This window comes from Crocodylus siamensis, chromosome 4, assembly GCF_052110815.1.
Source record: "Crocodylus siamensis isolate JL-2025a chromosome 4, ASM5211081v1, whole genome shotgun sequence".
NCBI classification, from domain to species: Eukaryota; Metazoa; Chordata; order Crocodylia; family Crocodylidae; genus Crocodylus; species Crocodylus siamensis.
Genome location: NC_143398.1, coordinates 135,383,668 through 135,403,965, shown reverse-complemented (window position 1 = coordinate 135,403,965; position 20,298 = coordinate 135,383,668). Strand labels below are relative to the sequence as shown.

The window sequence follows — 20,298 nt, the reverse complement described above, 5'->3', positions numbered from 1 at the left end:
ATTATTCAATTAACAGCTTGTTACAGCTGCCGCCTCCGGCTTTTCCAGGCAGAGCTGACGTGTAGACTCCTCGGCTCTCCTGTGGTTGGGACTTGCCTTCCCAGCTCTCAGCATCCCTCTCTCCTCGGGGTCCTGAAGCCACCTACATTCTTCAGGGTCTAGGCGAGGGTCATCCCTCCCACTGCCCTCTTTGACCCACCGTAGCCTTTCAGTTCGTGGAGGTCGGCCGCAGTTCCTGCCCACGGCGTTGCTCCGCTTCTCCCCATACTCACTGCAGCTCTCGTGGACTCAAGGTACGTTGAGGGGAGACTCTGTGTCCTGGGATGCCTCTGCTCCGTTGATCCCATGTCAGTGTTCCTCTTCTTAGGTCCTTCTCTTTCTTTCTCCGTGGTGCCCAAAGGCATCCCTCCTTCACCCTCTCTTTTACTTATTCCTCGAGTCTGGTCGCCATTGGTTCCCTAAGGGCCGGGGCCCGCCCCCACGGGGCAATAATTTCCAGCTGCCCCTCCATCTCCTTAGCAACAGGGCCTCAAGGGAGACCCTGTTACAATCCTTTTGGGATGTAATAGGTTAGAGCATAGATATATATAACCGTATATATATAGAGATATATTTTTACAAAAAAAGAAGTTTGTACTATATATAAGTAGGTATAAAAGAATTGCTAAGAAGTGTGTTTATAAAGTACGTGTACTAAAACATGCTGCAGTTTCAAAAAAGGTAAACTACATCAATTCTGGATTAACTAAATCTATGGATACCTGTAGTAATTTCCGTATATATAAGTTACTTATATGTATGTTTATTTCAAGGTCAAGGTTTTCAAACTGGCTCCTCACTTCCATCTGCTTAGGGAAAGCAGGGTCTGACAGTAAGCAAGGGGGAAAGTGGCTACAGGGGGGAAAAAGTCATGGGGGGAGGGGGAGAGGGCAAAAGGAGCCACTTGACCTGCCATATTTATTTTCCCTGCTGTAGCAGTGGGAGGGAGACACATTTAAGGCAAATCTCCAATAATCAGATTCTATACCTGGACAAATATGTCAAATTTATACATTTTTCATATAGAGAACCTAATTATGGGGGGGGGTCATCTTATATTTGAGTAAATACAGTAACGTGTCTCCTGGGACTGACCTTCTTTTCCCAGGTCTATGTTTTTGTTACTAGTATTTAGCTGGGTTCCTTTATTTTGGCTTTCTTTAAAGGAACCAACTCCTTTTTTCTCTTCTTTATTGTTAGGTCACCCCTTATTTATTGGTAAAAGGTATGTATTAAAAGTTGTGTCTTATACAGTGTGCTCTGAGAAATGTCAGAACTCAGTCTGGTCTGGAGTTCCAAGCACGAGCTGAATATGGGTTGCATTTTGTGTCTGTAATGAAGTCTGCAAAATCACAAGTGGTTTAGTGTTTTGTTGACAGTAGTAATAGAGAATAATTACCTCAAAAATCAAAACCAGGTTTTTAGATTTTCCATTTTGTTTGTAAAATGTTAGACACTTGTGATTAGCCCTAAACTCCACTACAGCCAATAGGCTTTTAAAGATTTTTTTCCATATGGATGCAAGATATTCTGGCTATGGTGACAGCACAAAACAACTATGATTAACTGCAGAATACTGCCTGACTATATCTTTCAATATCACAGTGCTAATCTAGTGATACTCTTTGGGATTGAAAGGGAGAAGAGAAGACAAAATATTGCAGGATGCTCAACAGTTCATAGACAGGATTTTGAAAGTACTGTACTACATAAAAATTCTGTACTAAATACTGTACAAAACTACCCTATTCCCAGACATAGGAAAAAGTCTAGACAGAAGAAAGAAAGATATAAAAAGTTATCTTTTGCAGGGTCATATCCAGGCATTTTGGCACCTCATGCAGGCCATGTGCGGAACACCTCCTGCCCCATGCTGCTATTATCTAACATTACTTCCATTTGATTTGGCAGTCCCTGTGCAAGGGCACCCAGTGCCAACGTACTGCTGAGGTTTCCCTTGCTACAGTACTGATCACATAGATTTCATTCCTCAAGGAAAATGCATTAGCAAGGGTACTCCCAAAGACAGATTTTATTTCAAATGCACTGGACTGGTTTAGTATAATTAAGAAACAACCACCCCTGCAAAAAAAATCAAGAACAATGGTAATGATAAGTCAAATCTAGGATAATTACATTAAAGCAAACTAGAATGCAACATCCCATGAGAACCCAAGTCACAAGTCACACTGTAATGGATACAATTTTTTTTTACAACTTCCAGTGCCACCTCCCTGCCTCCCCAAAAGAACTCCCAAACTCATAAGATACCAAAGAATCCTCCTTTTAGTAAACATAGGTGTGAAGGAAATTAAAAACATTTCAAATGCTTTTGAAATATTTCAAAGCATGAGCATATAGTCAACACTTTTTGAAAAGTTCCCAAAGCAGCTGAAGCAGTTCAAAATGGTACCCCTTGAAATGAGATATTATTTTGAAGCCTCTTAATTCTTGTTACATGTGCAAAGGGACAGGTCCTCCAAAATCCTACAGTACCACACTCATTTCCCCCCTCCCACACCCCTATGGGGAGGGAGGGAGGAAGATAAGGATAGATTGTTTGGCAGGCTTACTGTCCCCACTGTCCTGGTGTTAGTCTGTCCAGCCCTAATCCCCTCTACCTTTCCTGGTGAAAGGGGGAAATGGAAAGGTACAGGAGACTGGGATGTAAGACTCAGAATCCTGGTGGCAAGGTGGTTGCCCTGCATCCCCATCATCTCACTGAGAGACTTCCTCTGCTTCCTGAAGTGTTCCAGCCAGGTGGGGAGGCACAAAGGCTCTGTATGTATGCCCCCTAGCTGAAACTATTTTTTAAAAATGTTTTCAAGCCCATTTCATTTTAAAACACTTCAAAATGTACTGGGTACTTCTGTCCTCACCCTATGTTAAATCCTTTAAAAGGTCACACTGCATGCGTCTATACAAGATGCTTTACTGTATAGTAGAGTTAATTACATTAGATGTCTGCATCTAAACATGCAGATGCTTACTTTGCATTGACTGGCTCTAATCCCGGGTAAATTTGCTACCTGCAAATGCCAGCAGCAAATTTACCTGAGATTAGTAACCGCACAATAGCACATGTGGAGACCACTGGCCGGTAGCAAACTTGCTCCTAGTCAGCCAGGCAGGAAATTGCTCCTTGCCCTCAGGAGCTGTCTTCTGCTGGGGCACTGGAGCCTGGGCAGGGACAATGTCTCTGTGCCCTGGCAGCAGCAAGCTCCAAGCCCCTGCTCTCTGATCACGATCGCAGAGTGGGGACTGGGGAGATTGTTCCTCGTTGCAACTCTGTAATTGTGGAGCAGGGGCTGGGAGCCTGTTCCCCACCCAGCTCTGTGATTACAGAGCTGGGTGGGGAACAGGCTCCCAGCCCCTGTCCCATGACTGCAGAGCAGGGGCTGGGAACAAGCTCCCCAGCTCCTCTCCTGATATTGCAGAGCAGGGGCTGGGAAATGTCCCAGTGAGGGACAGGTCCCAGCCCCATACCCTGACTGAGCAATTGAGGCATGGGGCTTGGAAAGAGCTACAGTGAAGGGGCAGGTCCCAGCTCCCTGCCCTGATCCACTGGTGGGACAGCTAGCACAGAGCCCATGGCTGGGTGGGGAGTCCCCATCCAGCTGGGGGCTTGCTGCTAGTTGCCCCACCAGCAGATTGGGGTAGGGACCTGAGAACTGCCCCAACCCTGCAAATCTTTCCAAATCTCCTGCCCCCAGTTGGGGAGCTGGGTCCAGGAGCTCCCTGCCCCCCAGGAGCTGCCTGCTGCAGGGGTAGACTCTGCCACCAGACCCCAGGTGGAAACAATTTCCCAACCTCTGACAGAAGACCTCTTGGCCCTATGTGCCCTGCCCACCCCTGGGCTAGCACCTTGGGGGAGCCTAGAGCTTAGCCTGGCTGTGGCAGAGCGCCGGTGCAGGGCTGGAGGGGGCAGGAGCAAATCTGCTGCCAGGTGCAGCATCAGATCTGCTCCTACATCCCTGCACATGTAGATGCCTGCTCAAGGTGGGTTTACTCTAGAATAAATTACTCTAAAGTAAACCCACCCTGGAGCAAATGCACATGTAGACATGCCCACTAATTAGAGAGTGGTCACAGGACTGGAAACCATTAAATCCTGTTATCTCAGCCTGGCTTTGGCACTGATACTCTTGGTATCCTTGGGAAGCTATCACTCGTTTTCTCATATCTTACCTAATGCTATGATTATAAATCAACATCTGTAAAGAACCAGATATGAGAGTCTTCCCCACTTCCCAATTTTAGTAGCAACTCACTTCTGCCTCAGATAGCACAACTGAAATTAGTAATGAGATGGCTTGCATAAGCTAAGGTACTATTTGGTATGAGCAAAAATGGCAGAATGGAACCTATGAAATGTAGGCAAATCATGCTCTAATTCGACACGTAATAAGGGCATTAAGTCACAATTCTTCAAGATATTTTTATAGAATTAACTTCATAGTTCTAACATATGCTGGATATCAATATGTAAATCCACTTGTGCCCTGAGTAAACAATACTGTACGCATACACAAAGCAATACATTAGGGAAGCTGCTGATAGGATGGGGAACATCAATTTCCCACAGTGAGCATATAGCTGAACAAAAGGAGTGATTCCTCTCCTTCAAGCTAGAAGAGAAATTCATGACATTATCTGCTGTATTATGGAGAAAGGCATGGTAATTGCCAAATTGCCTCTTAAACAGTATTTTTAGAATGTGTCTTTAACTTGCTATAACACTGGAAAAAATTATCTGTTTAATAACCAGACCAAAAAATAACTCCTTTGGATATTCACACTTCACAAGTGTGCATTTTTATTTTGGTAACTATTAGTCAGATAGAGACAATATTTGGTTATGTTCTACATTAAAGGTTATGAGACACAGCTGCACAAACCTTAGGGGAATACAAATTAGTTCAGTGAATTCTGCCTACAATGGACACAACCTTGTTTCCAGCACTTGTCATTTAAATTTGAATGGGACTGGATGTGTGAGAAGGAGTGTGTTCTGTCAGAGAAATGAAGACAGAAATTGCCTTCCATGCAACCTAATGATACATTCAATCTTGATGAGCAATCTTGTTCCTTTACTTTATAGGCTAAGTTATGTCCTCTAAACTCAATGGAAGTTGTGTATGCCTTGCGTAACAGGAAGGAAGTTAGCTCTTCTTTACTGCAGTTCATTTTCCTTTTAGGAAACAGGCAGTAATTTTTTAAAGGAAGCTGAAAGTCAGGGAAAACTCACATTTGTTAGCAGGCTGTTGTAAGTCCTGAACCATGAAATCAGGACTGTGATAATTTACCCAATAAAATACATTTCTGTCATTTTGAATTTTTAAATGATCAATTCAAGATGAGACAAGTATTTGGATGCAAAATGGAATCTTTAATAGCTGATATTTAAATCTAAGTGCTTCTTCCCCACTAGTAATCAGGCCCATCTTCTATGGTTTGCTAATGGTTCTAGAAGTTCAGAAACTGTATAACAAGTAGTAGTATATGACGTATGACTGGGGGAAAAAAAACTTATGTTAAGTTTAGCACTGTGTTTTGTCTGCTATGAGCATGTATATTGTGAAAATAATATACATTTTACTATGCATTTGTATCAACAAATAACAAGCTCTTGGAAGAGATTTCTGACTCATTTTCAGACAATGAGCTCCACTGATAATACAGTGATGGAATTGGGCAGCAGAACAATTGCTTGCATCTTCATTCTTATGCTTAAAAGCTGGTAATGTTTAGCTTTTAAAAGCTGGCAAAAATTGATTTAACTAAGAAATATACAGATCATATAAAAGAAACCTGACTAAAGAGAATTTATGGAGATAGGAAGTGCAGCACAGAATCACACTGGCTTTTATTAATGACAGAGATTGGAAGCAGACCTTAGTTTGAAGTGAATTAGTGAGCAATTGCTTTGGTGATGGGGTTTTTTATAAGACATTTGGAAACATTTTGTTTTTATTTTTATTGAGTTCAGCCTGAGTCAGTTTCTGGACAGTTTACAAGGACACCATCAACATGAAAAATCACATTTCTGTCTGAAAATTTTGTACCTACTATAGTTACAAGTAATCCTCCTGTTGCTTAAGTTGAATGATGCTGGCAAAAATATATTACTCAATTCCCCCGAACACCGCAGCTTGTTTGCTTTGTGCACAATGGAGCACTCTGTATAAAGTTCACTGTTTTGTTAGTGGTCAGTTACACTTCCTACTTCATGAAGTATCCCATGATATGATTTGTTCTGGGGACATCTGATGAGCACCTTTTTCCAGAAATACTGCATTACCAGTGCTGCTAATGTTTCTAAGTTTGGGGACCCTTCTAGTGATCTGGAACTGACAGGAATGGGGAACAGAAGGCACATGGGAGGGACAACTCCATTCTTTCCTTCTTCACTCCACTATATGAATATGGAGGGAACTGGAAACTGGGAAAGGAATTGTTTTCCTGTCCTGAACACAACCCCAAACTGGGGAATGACTGAAATCTGAAGGTCTGTGAGCATGATTCTTTCCTCCCTTGCTCCATATATGGAACAATGGAGAAACTGGGGCTTAGATGTCAGAGACCTGACCCTTGATGCTGCTGGTGCTATCACAACTGCACCAGACAGAGGCAAGAAGTGCACTTTTGCTCTTATAACCACCCACTCTCCAGGGCTGCAAGATACTATTAGGAAGATCAGCAGGTAAGCAAAAATAATTTTGGAATTCCTAGTTATATTAATTAGAAGCTCTACAACCAAATACAGCTCTTTTTAATTTAAACCTTTAGGTCAGATGGACATAGATTTTGAGGGTATTGGCCTTCCTCTGTAGTGCTTGGCAGGGTAATTTTCCTAGGATCTTCTGATCATATATTTTTATTGGGCACTGACAGCTATGGGAAAAAACCTGCAAAACTAAGCTTTACCAGAAGTAGCAGCACATTACTTCGACCCGGTTCTTCAGCATCTGTGTAGATTGGGTGCTTCGGTGGCAGCCATTGTGAAGTATTCTTAATCTCTGTACTGTTGAGGACATTCTTTTTGGATCAATATTATTTTAGAATCATTGCTCTCAACCTTGCTACCATGGGTGACCCTACCAGGAGTACAAAAGTGCAGAGGGCATCACTTTCAACATCATTAGTAGCACTCTAGTCTCTCTCTCACATCAAGGTGGCAATCCTTGGGAGGATTTGCGTTGGTATTTTTCAAAGAAATTGAAAAATTATGGTGCAATGTATAACAACTATATTAGCTATATTGTAAAAAAAGAATATGTAGAGGAAACTTTAATGTTGCAATTAACAGGAATATTTATGAGCGCTGGTGCATAGGCCTGTGTGAATAGGGAAGTATTTGATTTGGAGGACAGCGATTTGATTCGGATCGCTGTCCTGAATAGATTCGGCTGAATCAGGTTCTGAAGATCTGGCACCAATTTGGAGAGATTCAGCTATTTGGATCAGCCAGGGAGAGGCAGGCACAGCCTGGTGGCTGCAGGTTCTCCTGTGGCTCCTTTGGCTGTGCCTGCTCTCCCTGGGTGGGAGAAGCCATGGGAGAAGCCCCCATCGCTGCCCTGCCAGGCCCCATACCCCACCTAGCTCCAGCCTCCAGGCATTTTAAAAAGCAAAAAAAGCAAAAAGCCCCGCACTTACCAGCTGTAGCAGGGGCTGGGAGAGCCCCCCCTGTACAGTCCCCAGTCCCCAATTGCACCCCCACCTGGGAATAAACCCCCCCCCACACTCACTGGCAGTAGCAGTGGCTATGGGGGCTCTGGGCCCATGTGGCAGGGCCTCTGCTGCCCAGCCCCCACTCCCTGATCTCCCCACCCAGCCCAGCCCTGCTCCTGATGGCTGGCTCACCTGGGCCCAGAATCCTGGCAATTAAAAAAAAAAAAAGCCCCGTACTCACTGGCTGCAGGAGCAGTCATTGGGGACTCTAGGCACTCGTGGCAGAGCCCCTCTGTGCAGTGCGGGGCAGTGGGGGACAGCAGGAATTGCCCCCCCACCTGGCACCCATGCGGCAGCTGCCCCATGGCGCGGGTGCACCACAGCTCAATAGGGTGCTATGCTCTGTCTGGGAGGTGGGGCCACTGGTGATTTCCCCAACTGCTGCTGCCAGAGTAGGTGAGTATGGGGCTTTTTTTTTTTTTTTTTTTTTTTTTTTTTAAGTGCCGGAGGCTAGGGCTGGGTGGTGGATAGGGCTGGGCAGGGCAGCCATGGGGATTCTCCCATGGCTGCCCCGGCTGTGCCTGCCTCTGCTCTGGCTGGGGGGAGCTATGGGGGCTCTGCCCTGCTGCTGCTTGCCCAGCTGGCATGGAGGAAGGAGAGAGGAGTGCAACGCAGGCATGGCTTGCTCTGGGCAGCAGCAAGGCATAACCTCCAATTTCAGCATTGCCGCCTCTGGATCCTGCGCCCGCATCCTGCACCTCCCACCCCCCTCCCCGGCTGGGCAGCTTGTCCAGCCCCAGCCTCAATCCCTCCCTTCCCCATGCCCCTTCCTTCCCCCAACCCCAACAGACTTACCAGCTGGAGGCAGATGTGTCAGCTGCCTGTTTAATCTATGGCCAAATCTCTGAAGCAGCCAAAGCTTTTCTGAATTGATTTGGATGCTTCAAACCAATTCGGAACTTTTTCTTGGTGTCTCAGTTTGATTCAGATTTGGAGATTTGGTCCTTGAATTGGGCTGAATCTCCTCCTAATTGAATCAGCTACCGAAGCTTCATACAGCCCTACTGCTGCAGAACATAGACTCACAATGATGGTGCCTTCTGTGTGAAATTTATTAATAACAGTTTCATTCAATTTCATGTGCACCGCATGGCAAGTTATGCGATAATTCACGATAACAGAGTTCCAGGAAAAATTCAAAGTAAAAAACAGCCTGTCAAGTTTATAAGCTTTCAACATACTGCTCTTCGCTTTCAATCCATAACCTGTTTATAAAAATGCTTTAAAAATAACATTCTATTCTGCTGCTCTACATGACAGGTGAAAGACATACCCTGTTTCAAGGGCTTTTTATTTTGAAGTACCAGGTTGTAATTTTGTAAGCTAATATTAAAAAAATGTATTATTTAATAATGAACTACTGGAATGATGTCCAGTTGTGGTTTAACTTCATACCCTGAAATTATCATGCATTTTATTAAGAGACTGATTCTTGAATGGGCTGAAAAATAAAAACATTGAAACCTTTGGAATTCAATAAAAATGTATCAATATTTTAATTTATACCATAAACTGCTTTCTCTAAACCATTTTTTTTACCCTGCAAATGTAGGGAAGAGGGCTCTATCTACCCAGAAAGAAAAAAATTAACCAAGAAACAAAAATGACTTCAGATCTGGTTGGAGAGACTGTTCTTGATTTTGAGGCGGGAGATCTTAAAGAACAGACAGTCCCTGGTACCTAGCTATAGATCTTTGTAGACTATTTTCTGCCTTATTCCACCACTGCCATAATCTACTGAGCTATAGAGACCAGTAGCAGCTCTATAATGTAGATCTGCATCTGATACAAATTTGCTGCCCAGAGTGAGTACTATGTAATGGCTTCAGGAGAAGAACAGAAAGTAGTAAAATGGGATACCAGTACAGTTGAGTTCTGAACAGATCAAAGTCTGTTTAGTAGGTCCCAAATGCAGAATTGAAAGCAGTCTATGAACTCAACATCCTGTTTTATGATGCTAGTGAACTATACTTGATTTATCCTTGGAGACTGATATAGATTATGAACATTTCTGAGACCAGAGTGAAATCCTTCATTAACCAGTTGTGTATGAACAGACAAAAATGCCTTATCAAAAACTGAGCAGTTATGAAGATCTTTGAAGGTGCAGGCAAATTTAAAAGGAAGAAAGCCTGCATAAATCCTTTTTGGATGTGGTCTTTACCACATCATATCCTATACACTTTTGATAACCTAATCATGCAAAAAAAATAGTGAAGTCCTCATACTAATCTCATGAATGTAAAAAAGGGATTATGACATTTATAATGCCCTGTGAAACATGAATTCTTGCTGTATTTGGGCAGCTGCTGTAGCTACCACATGGAGTGCAAATAACCCTTTTTCTTGGCTGCACCTTGTCTAATGGTTTGAGGAGAGGCTGTGAATACCTAGAGGTCTCAGCTAAGGCTCTGTATCACACACACATATGATCTGCTATTTTGAAGAAACAAGCCCTGTTTGGTTGATATTGCCAGGCTTCCATCTGGGAACAGAAAATCATAATCATTGCTGGAAATTTCAATGTCAAGGTAATTGCAGCATGTCCTGAAGACAGTTCACCCTGTCAAAACTCAAAGAACAAAAGGATGCCAATCATTTCATGACATGTTCCAAATTTTTCTATAGACAAAAAAAGAATCCAGGTCTCTAGAGCGAGGCATGTTTTCAGGCAGTCCAAGCTGTCTTTTCAACTTGTGGTTAGACAAAGTTATCAGTTCTTCTGAATACCTTGTTTTCTTAGTTCCTTCACTTCAGCTGTAGCACTAGGCTCAGAATTTCTGGAGTTTTGCACATCTGTGTACAAGAGGGCTATTTAGCAGCAGGCTGTCTTTTGATTACAGATGTAAGGGGCTAGAGCTCTAAATTGGGAAGCATGGGTTGGATGAATGGGACAGTAATGGAATCAGAGGGAAAACTGAAAGGTAGAGACAATCTAGCATGAGGAATATCTACCTGTTCTGTTTTCAGACATTCTTCTCTTGAAAATAAAGCAAGTTAAGGTTGTTGTAACTGGTAAGTTATTAATATGAACATCTTTCTGTGAGTGGATCATTTTCCAGAATGCACCATGTTTTGCCTGAGAAAGTCTGGTGCACTTTATGCATACAGTTTTAAGAACAAGTGGGTCTCCACTTCATGAAATAGAAATATTTTTTCCTGTTCAGGTATGTTTCATGCTGTGCCTCACTTTTTATGTAATCTTAAAGGAGATAATAGTTCTCAAAGAAGAGATGCTGCTCATGATAGAGCATGTGCAAAAGAAGTTCCAATCTTGCTACTTAAACATACAGAAGAAGATATTACTATTTCTTCATTCTATGTCAATCTTTCCCTTGCTGAGGTGTTGCCAGAATGCACTTCATTGTGAGAACTGCCCTGTCCAATATCTGAACCAGTCTCTCAAAATGAAATCTCCTATGACACTCATGAATGAAGGGAATTGAGGATGTTACCCATGTGGTACCTCCAAAACACACTACTTCTTTTGCCACTTAGTGAAGATGAATAATTGAAGTTCCTTTTATTTGCCACTTGTGCCAAGGTACTACATCTATACATACTGCTATAATTCCCCAAAACCTTTCAAGTCCCTGATGCTGTTTCTTCTTTTTGAAAATGTCTTGCTGGTGGCTGTCTTTAACGCGCATTGTAGAAGTCATTCCTTTTCCTGCATTTAATAATTCACTTATGTTTCACATTGCTTTTCAGGGTGCCAGTTTGCCATTTTGAGAGTTGATGAAAAAACTACAATTTCAGAGAGGGGTTGTTTTCCTAATTCTAACATGGATTTTACTGAGATTTCTGGTGACTGATGTTCCTTAAACTTAAGTTTAAATTGGTACCAACAAAGTCTAAGACAAAATCTGAAAAATCTCCACTGAATATGTGAGGTACAATTCCCTAATATTTAAGTCCCTTAGATGGTTGCTCTATATGACTTCTATATTCACACCTTTTAAGAATTGTATACATTTTCAGGGTGACTTCTTTATCACTGAAAAGTTACTGTTAAGGCTTCTGCCAATCTTGTTTCCAGCAATCAGTGAGTGGCATTCCCATATGTAAAAAAACAGCAGGCATATGCTCAGATGAGGATTATATTTATTGTATGAGTCCAGGTCTTTAAATTCTTGTAGCAGAATTTATATTTAAATCTATAATCAAACTCTGCAAGGGAATCCATGTCTGGCCTAACGCAACATGAATTTGCATCATGAAGCATGGTGTAAATTTTTGTTAGATAGCAGAATATAAATAATTTGCTTTTCCACTGAAGGTAAATAAGTATGCACCTTTGCCTCCTTATCTGCAACCTGAATACTAACTTTTCCTTCCTTCAAAAGCATAAACATGTGGCATATTAGGTCTCTTACATGTAGAAAATTGGTGTCTTTTCTGCTTAAACATTTTTAATAAAATGCTGTATTTAAAATACTATCCTTCTGTGGTATTTAAAATATAAACACTCACATAAATAATGCCAGATAAATACATATGTGGCAACGCAGACTCTGCTTGGAGAGAGTACAACTGTCTTTTAAAAAATGTCTTAACTAACCTGGATCATCTAGACAAGGGATGGATAATTATTTCAGCTGGAGGGCTGCTTAACGAGTTGCAGTGAGCTGTTAAGGGCTGCAAGGGTAGCCATGTCCCTTGACAGGTGCCCCACCCTGTAATTGCCATCCTGGGACTGGAAGTCCTGCTCCTAATCCCTGACCTTTGCCACTGAAGTCCCTCTCCTTGCCCCCAGAAGTACTCCTTTTTGTAGAAGTGGGGGGTTGCCATCTTGGAATCAGAAAAAAACAAATCATATACTGAAGTCAAACATGTACTATAATATATTTTAATTTTATTTCAAAAAATATGTTTGTCTTGATTTATGTGTGTTTGTGTAGGGTACTTTTGGTGGAGCCCTGTGCAATGGAACTGCGCTGATCTGGGCTTCGCGCTCTTGCTGCCCCACTGGGCATGGGCCACAAGCTGTAGGCTCCACACTTCCCCCAGCCCCACTCTCTGTGTTCGCACCCAGCTGTACCTTCCCTCCACCTGCTGCCACTTCCCTACCTGCTGCCCAGAGTGAGTGCTGCAGCAGGGATATGAGGAGGAGCTGCTGGAGGCCCTGGAAACTGAGCAGGTTCCCCAGTGGCAACGGTGGCTCCACCCAGAAGCTGCACATGCTGGCCAGGGCCTCCCGCACACAAGAGTGGGAGTGAAAAGCATGGACTAGGTGGGTTACAATTAACTGGTAGGCACCTGCAGGCTGGATGAAGTCGCTTGGTGGGCCGAATCTAGTCCGCAGGCCATATTTTGCCCGCTCCTGATTTAGACCATTTCTTGCCTACTTTTCTGTGGTACGACTCAATGGAGGAATGCACCAACTCATTAAAAAGTGACTTTCCTTTGAAGATGGTTAAAAATTGTTACTCAACAGGCCTAGGAATTTATAAGTACTATAGCTAATTTACTGTTCAGATATTCTCCAAGGAAATCTATCTCCAGAGATCATTGTATATAATTAAGGAGAGAAAAAAAAGCTATATTAAGTTGACAGGACAAGATGATTTTTTTTTTTAATTTTATATTTAGGTTCTCTTTCATTTGGTAAAAGATATCAAGCTGACAGTCCTGGAAACTGAAGTCATCTATAATTTAGTGGCATTAGGACAAAAAGTTCAAGCTGACTATAACTACCCACTGTTATGCCTCAGCTCTGAACTGTGAAGACCCCCAAAGGGAATAGATGATAGTTCAGTTTCAGTAACTCATTGAAAGCTTAATCTCTTTGCTGAGTCCTTTTACACAAAATGTCCATTTTCAGCAGTAGTTACATGTTCATGTTTCACAACTGCTGCTTCAGGTTAGTGATTTTATTTATTGTGAACACACACAAAACTTTCTGAAAAATGCGAGTCCTAGGCCTGATGAATCACAGCTATAGGCTCACTCAGGCCATTTAACAGTCTATCTTTTGGATGGTGAATAGGGTTCAATTACATTTAACAAAGCTAGCTTCAATCTGCCTTTTACCATTATGTTTTCAATCTGCAGCCATTCTGAAGCCCCACAGATTTTTCCTCCTGGATAAAATCATTCTTTACAGGACAGCCAATTAGTCAGAGACTTTGTGAGATGCTAAATACAAATAGCAAATTTACTTGTGATTAGTTACTGTGCACACACATGTAGATGCTGACTGGGAGCAAATTTGTTCCATCAGTCCCGGCAGCACGGGGTCACCAGCTCAAGTGGCTCTTTGCCTGCCCCAGTCCCAGCCCCTTAAAAGCCTGTGAGAATAATGGGGTCTTGGGCCACATGCAGACAGCTGATCTGATCTGTGTAGCCATGTCATCCAGCCCTCAAATTTGCCAGTGGTAGCAGCATGAATTGCTCCCAGAACAGTGGCAGTGAATGCTGCCAGCACTTCCCTGCCACCAAATATCCAAACCCGTGGGGAGCCCTGCAGGCCAAAAGACAACCTCGCAGCCAGGTCTGACACGCTGGAGCTGGATCCAGTTTGCACAGTTGGTCTGAATAGATGGTCATGCCATGGCTGGATTTAGCATGCGGGGTTGTGGTGGTGCACCACACCATACCCATGTGCTAACCCTGTGCACAAGTTGAAGCCTGCAGACTGACCCCATCCCACTTATCCAGCCTGCAGGGCCAGACAGGTTGAGAACCACTGATATAAACAAACTCTGTTTTGAAAAGACAAAGAGAAGAGATGTTAATGTAAAAAGAATTGATGGGAATGACCCTATAAAATAAATCAGGGAAAGGTGACTAATCGTGTACCCTTCTGCCACAAGACATTATTTCAATATGCAAACATTTTTCATATTGTATTCCAAAGGAGTTAAATTCTCAGAGCCCAATTTAATTACTTACTCCACAGTACTGAAAAGAATAGCTTAAAACTTACAACGCCCATGCCCACAACTGCAGAAGCTAAAGTAGGAACCACAGAATTGGAACACAAATTAAGCACGAAGAGAAAGCGTGTATGCTTGTATCCTCAAAAGGTGTCTTGAAATGGTAAGGATAAGCATCACCATATGCCTACTTCTTCTTCTCTCAGAATTGATGGCTAGAAAATGATATATAGAGATTTGCTTTTAGAAATTGGCTTGTAAATATTGCATTAAAATGATGGTCATGGGGACCACTGAGTTACTGCATTAGAACAATGGTCCAGGGGAATGACAACGGTTAATTGGCTCAACACAGGAGCACCCCCTACTGGCCCACCATAGAGGGTACTTCCTCTGTGATTTATGGAGATACCTAGTCATTGGATAAAAGTATAAAGTGTTGGGAACAGATACTGGAACTCAGGACTCCCTCAATCCTGGTGGGTAGTGCCTGTATGTTAAGTATCCAAATCCTATTTTGAATCTGGCACTAAGCATACAAATGTGTGAACATGCATTCTTGAACATAAAAGGCAAACCTCCTGGATAATTCAATTATTTAAACATCGAATGTCCCCAGATTTTCCCCCACCAATGAATAAAGTCAAAGATTTTAACAATTCCTATAAAATAACAACGGAAATTTAATTACAGATCTCTCTTCCATGATAATAACAGCGTTATAGGGCTGACCATTATTCTCACTGCCATCAGCTTCAATGGGCACTTGACTGTCTAATCCAGTAACCTATACTGAAATAATAACCCTAATCTAATACCCCTATAAGGGGTAATAAAAACTCTTTAATGATGACAGAACAAAGAGTCACTGAACAATTCCAGAGGCATACACACAAATACCACTGTACTCTAAAGAGCCTGAATTGCTGGTTAACCAACCAGAATCAAAATAATGGGCCTGATTCTCAATTATTCTCAACTAGCCAACTGCCTGTCACGAATGATGGGCCGGGGGGGGGGGTGTATGCAGGCGGGGACAGAGACCTGTGTCCGGCCCCCTGTCCTCCCCACCTTTGAGGCCGGGCCCACTCCCCCATTCCCCCCCTCTGCCATGGTGCCAGGCTTGCCCCCACCATCCTCCCTGTTGCTGTTTTGGGACAGAGCCAGGCTGGGCCTAGTGTGCCCTTCCACCCTCCCTGTCACTGTTTTGGGGCCAGGCACACCCTGCCTGAACTCCCCACTGCCATTGGGAGGCTGGGCCAGGGAAGGCCACCCCCCGTGCCACCACTACAGATCAGATCAGATAAGACCAGGACCAGTTCAGACCCAGCGCACCCCACTATCTATTTTGGGGCTGGGCCTGCTTCCCCCCCATCTGCCTGACCTGTGTCCACCTGCCTCCCCTCCACATGAATGATGGGGGGGGCACAGATGGAGTGCTGCCATCCAGCACTCCATGCCCCCACTGCATCCAGGGTGCAGAGGGCGGGGGAGGGGGGAGACAGCCAATCAGAGGGCAAATAAAGTGTTACAGACAGACAGATGGACAGACAGACAAAGGCTTTTATAATATTATAGGAATATACCACTTAAAGGGACCTTTACACATTTGAAGGTTCCTGTGCATTACCAGAGCCAAGTAAAAGGAACTTGTAAAGGAAAATCAATTTTACTGGGAAAGACAAAATACTCCTCCAAGACAGCTTATTGAAATATATGCATCTGTTTTCCAAAGATACAATGTTATTATCTGAATTAACTCCGCCACTAAATCCCAAGTACAGAACAATGTTTTGGTAATGGTGCTAGAAATTTTCTGAGAGTAGTCTGTAAATCTTCAATTGGGTGAGTCTGGCTAACATCACAGACCTACTTCAGACTGAATGAATCTTTTACACAACAGCCTAGTAGTTAGAGCATTCATCTAGAAAGGGAGGACTTGAATACATTTCTTAAAGAGAATGGGAAACAGAATTTTTGGGAGACAGCCAGCCCCTTGACAAGATTATCGCGGAAAAAATTTTGCTTTAGTCAAAAAAAATGATAAAAGGAAGAGGCAACAATAAGGTATATGATGGAAGCTCAGAGAACTTTTCTTTAGAACTTTGGTAGTATGTAGCAGGAGAATAAAGAAATGGGAAGCATCATCAAATAATATATGGCACTATGACATTTCAAAGCAAGAAAAAAGTAAGGTAATGACAGGAAGGAATTTTGATATGCACTAAAAAATTTACATGTATGAGTGGATTCATTTAGGCACCTCAAAGCTGCCTTTATAAAAGACAGAAAATCTAAAACAGACATCAAAGGTAGAATTACTTTTGCAATAGCTGTACCTACAAATTTTGACACACTTGGAAAGACAATAACATCTTAATTGCATACAAGAGAAAACTTAGAATGACTGTGTTCTAAACAGCCCTGTCTGGTTGTGAAACCTGGAATCTTCAGCAGCACTACAATGAAAAATTTAAGTCTTTTTGAACTCTGATATCTCCAAATAATTCTATGAATACCATATATAATGCACAGGACTAACAACTCTTTTAGAAAAGTAGTAACTGTAGTAACTGGATCCCATGAGCCTTTATAAGCAGCAGTAAAAAGATGGAATCTGCAATGAGTTAGACATGTGACCAAAGAAACAGGCCTAGCAGGCATTGCTCAGCTGGGAATAATCAAAGAGAAAAGGAAGAGAGGCTGCCCAGACACAACTTGGCCCCAAAACATCACCACCTGGATGGGGAAATCACAGTCAGAGCTTCTACAAGTGCTGAAAAATCACAGTGCCTAAAAAATGGTGTTCCAAAATCAAGACAGTCATGAGGTACAAAAGAATTACATGACATGGTGGCCCATGGCAGCCAAGGCTTGAGCTTGATGACCCAGCACTCCATATATCCTGCAAAATCTTGTTGTAAATACAAATGATTTCAAGAGTCGCTGTGTATGAAAATGTTGGACCTGGCAGAGAAGAAAGAGATAGAAATTTAAATACTATTCAAATCCTCTCTGAGGTGTGGTAAGCCAGACATTGCCAGATGTAATTTGTACCTTCCAGGACAAGAAGGATTAAATCTGACCTTAAAATATTTTATTTCCTACGGTTCCTCCCCTCCTTGAAAGAACTTAAGTTTTCTAATCTCTGTCATGAATGTTTAGTAAGAAAAGAAAGTAATAGATTTTTATTGGCAGAAACTTTACCACATATTCTATATTGGACTCATTGGGTATTTCTGATGTTGAGAAAAATTTAAATTACATTAAAAAAAACCCAATATTGCCAGAAATGGGAATGTTGCTGCAATGCAACATTGTGTTATAACTAGATACACTGTGCTTTAAGTATTAAGTTGTTATAATTACAAATAAAACTGTAACTATAATTACATGCATACAAAAAATAGCCAAAGTTCTTACCATTTTACTGGAACTCCCAGCTAATATCTGCAATTTGAGGCACAAATCAAAAAAGCACTCTGAATATTAGTACATAGAATAATGCATAAGTTTCATGCTGCTTTTGGATTTCCTGTCTGTTACTGAAAATAAAAACTTTACAATGTGAAGTGGAGTTTCATGGTTTTCGTCCCTTGGAAGTTGTGTGTATACAAGTCTTTGCAAAGTCAAGACCATAATTATGTTTTTCTTTGTCAACATTCATCAGGATAACCAGACTGAACAGCTGGAGTTTGATGTAAAGAGTAACTTTCCTATAATACTCTTTGCAGATGACATTGACACATAGTTGTCTTCAGTGACTACACAGGACCTTTTCTCTTTGATGTTACGTTACAAAGGGACTTTTACTGGGGGTGGATTCAGGGTGGGGATGCAGTGGTACAGTTGCACTTCCTCCCCGTTTGATTCCTGCTCTACCCAAAGTTTAAAACCAACTGCCTGGAAGGGGCAGCATGATTTCTATTCAGGTACGAGTGAGGGGGTCACTTGACTTCAGGACTCACTGTAATCTACCCAGTTCCTTCTAAACTCTTCATTCCATGGATGTTGCCTCCTTTTTTTAATGGTCTTAATGTTCCACTAATCTAGCTAACCTTTCTTCTGCTATTCTGATGCCTGTTAGCTGCTCCTGGTAATGTCACTCCTATTTCACAGCTCTGCAGTCTGTTTTTAACTGTAGCTAAAAACACTAACTCAGGCATGGAAGCATTAACTCAGGTATGGAAATAACTTTCAGTGAAAAATCGGATGCACTGACAAGATACTCGAGAAGGCTTGAATTTGTTTTATAAATTTGAAAGAGACATACATTTAATTCTAAGAACTACAGGACTAAAGAAACATCATTTATTTGTGCTTAGTTTATTGTGGTTTTTAATACATAAAATATAATATCAGTAGTGCACCAATATATCGGTTGCATATCAGATTAGCACCAATAAAAGGAAAATTAACAATATCAGCTGGTGTAGCAATACTGTTCACTGATAAATATAATATGCCTTCTGGTTGGGGCCCCCGGATGCCACGTGTATGTGCAAAGCTGCACACGTGCACGTGGCTAGGAATGCAGCTGGGCAGCATGGAGATCATTGTCCTGCAGGTAAGTCTGTGGAGGGGAATGGGCATGGGGGAGGGAAGGGAATTGGGTGTGCAGATCTAGGTCCCCACAGTGAGGGAGGGAGTAGGGCTGGAACTGGGGTTGGGGGCGCTGCCCAGCCAGGGCAGTGTGCATGGGGCCCTGGGCTGGTGCAAGGAGTGGGATGAAGATGTGGGCTACTTGTCCAGGGGTCACAGAGTGGGTTGGGAAGGGCAGCTCCCCACCACTGTGCTCCCCCCCACGATTTGTGCATATGGCAGATGCAACCTGCTCACTGTGGGCTCGGGGCTTTCCACTCTGGTGTTGTCTCCTGCTGCTGGGTGGGGAGGGGGTACGTGGCTGACACGGGCCCCCAAAGCCAAGGCAGAAGAGCCCCAAACCCACAGGAAGTAGCCTGTATCTGCCCTCGCCACACTCAACTCAGCTCCGGTTAAAAGTGTTCCATGTTTAAAAATGGTGGCAGCAGCGCTCTTTCAAGGAGCTTTAGTTGAAGCACCACAGCTGCTATTTTTAAATGCCAGGATGTTGATTGCCTGGATAAGCCAAGCACAGCTCTGTCCCACTCCTCACCCTGACCCTGGGTCCCATTCACTGCCTTGGCTGGGCAACACCTCTAGCCCCAGCCCATGCCCTACTCCTTCCCTCACTATGGAGACCATGATCTACCCCACCCAACACACACCACTTACCCCCCACAGACTTACCTTCTGGTTGGGGCCCCCGCATGCCACGTGTATGCTCTCCATGCTGCTCTTCATGTTGCCCAGCTGCATTCCTGTAATTTGGTCATTGGATCAGTATCAGCTGATCTGGCTGGTTAATGATCAGCTGTTGGTACTGGCCAAGAAGATCTTTATTGGTGCACCCCTATATGATATAGCAAATTAGTGCACATTCCAATAAAGTTATATTCATTTTGTTTGCTTTGATCCTAAACTGAATAATATAGCCCTGGGCTTCAATCAATCTTCAAAAAAGGGAGGAGAGTGGATCCGGCTAACTACAGGCCCATTAGCCTGACTTCTATCCTGGGGAAGATCCTAGAAAAGTTTATTAAGGAGGCCATCCTTGAGGGACTGGCCCAGG

General features: G+C 42.8%; 1 protein-coding gene across 3 annotated transcripts in view; it reads right to left on the bottom strand.

Annotated features, from left to right (window-relative positions):
* Positions 1-20,298, bottom strand: part of CCDC91 (coiled-coil domain containing 91) — a 342,014-nt gene that overhangs the window by 37,126 nt on the left and 284,590 nt on the right. The window contains exons 15-16 of one of the 3 annotated variants that reach the window (XM_090043857.1): positions 18,072-18,098; positions 17,494-17,615 (exon numbers count right to left, since the gene is read on the bottom strand). The exons of 1 other annotated variant lie outside the window; for it this stretch is intronic. In XM_090043857.1, coding sequence (XP_089899983.1) covers positions 17,494-17,615; positions 18,072-18,098 — 149 coding nt within the window. The remainder of the gene's footprint in view (positions 1-17,493; positions 17,616-18,071; positions 18,099-20,298) is intronic. One more of the 3 variants, XM_090043858.1, reaches the window with a different exon arrangement.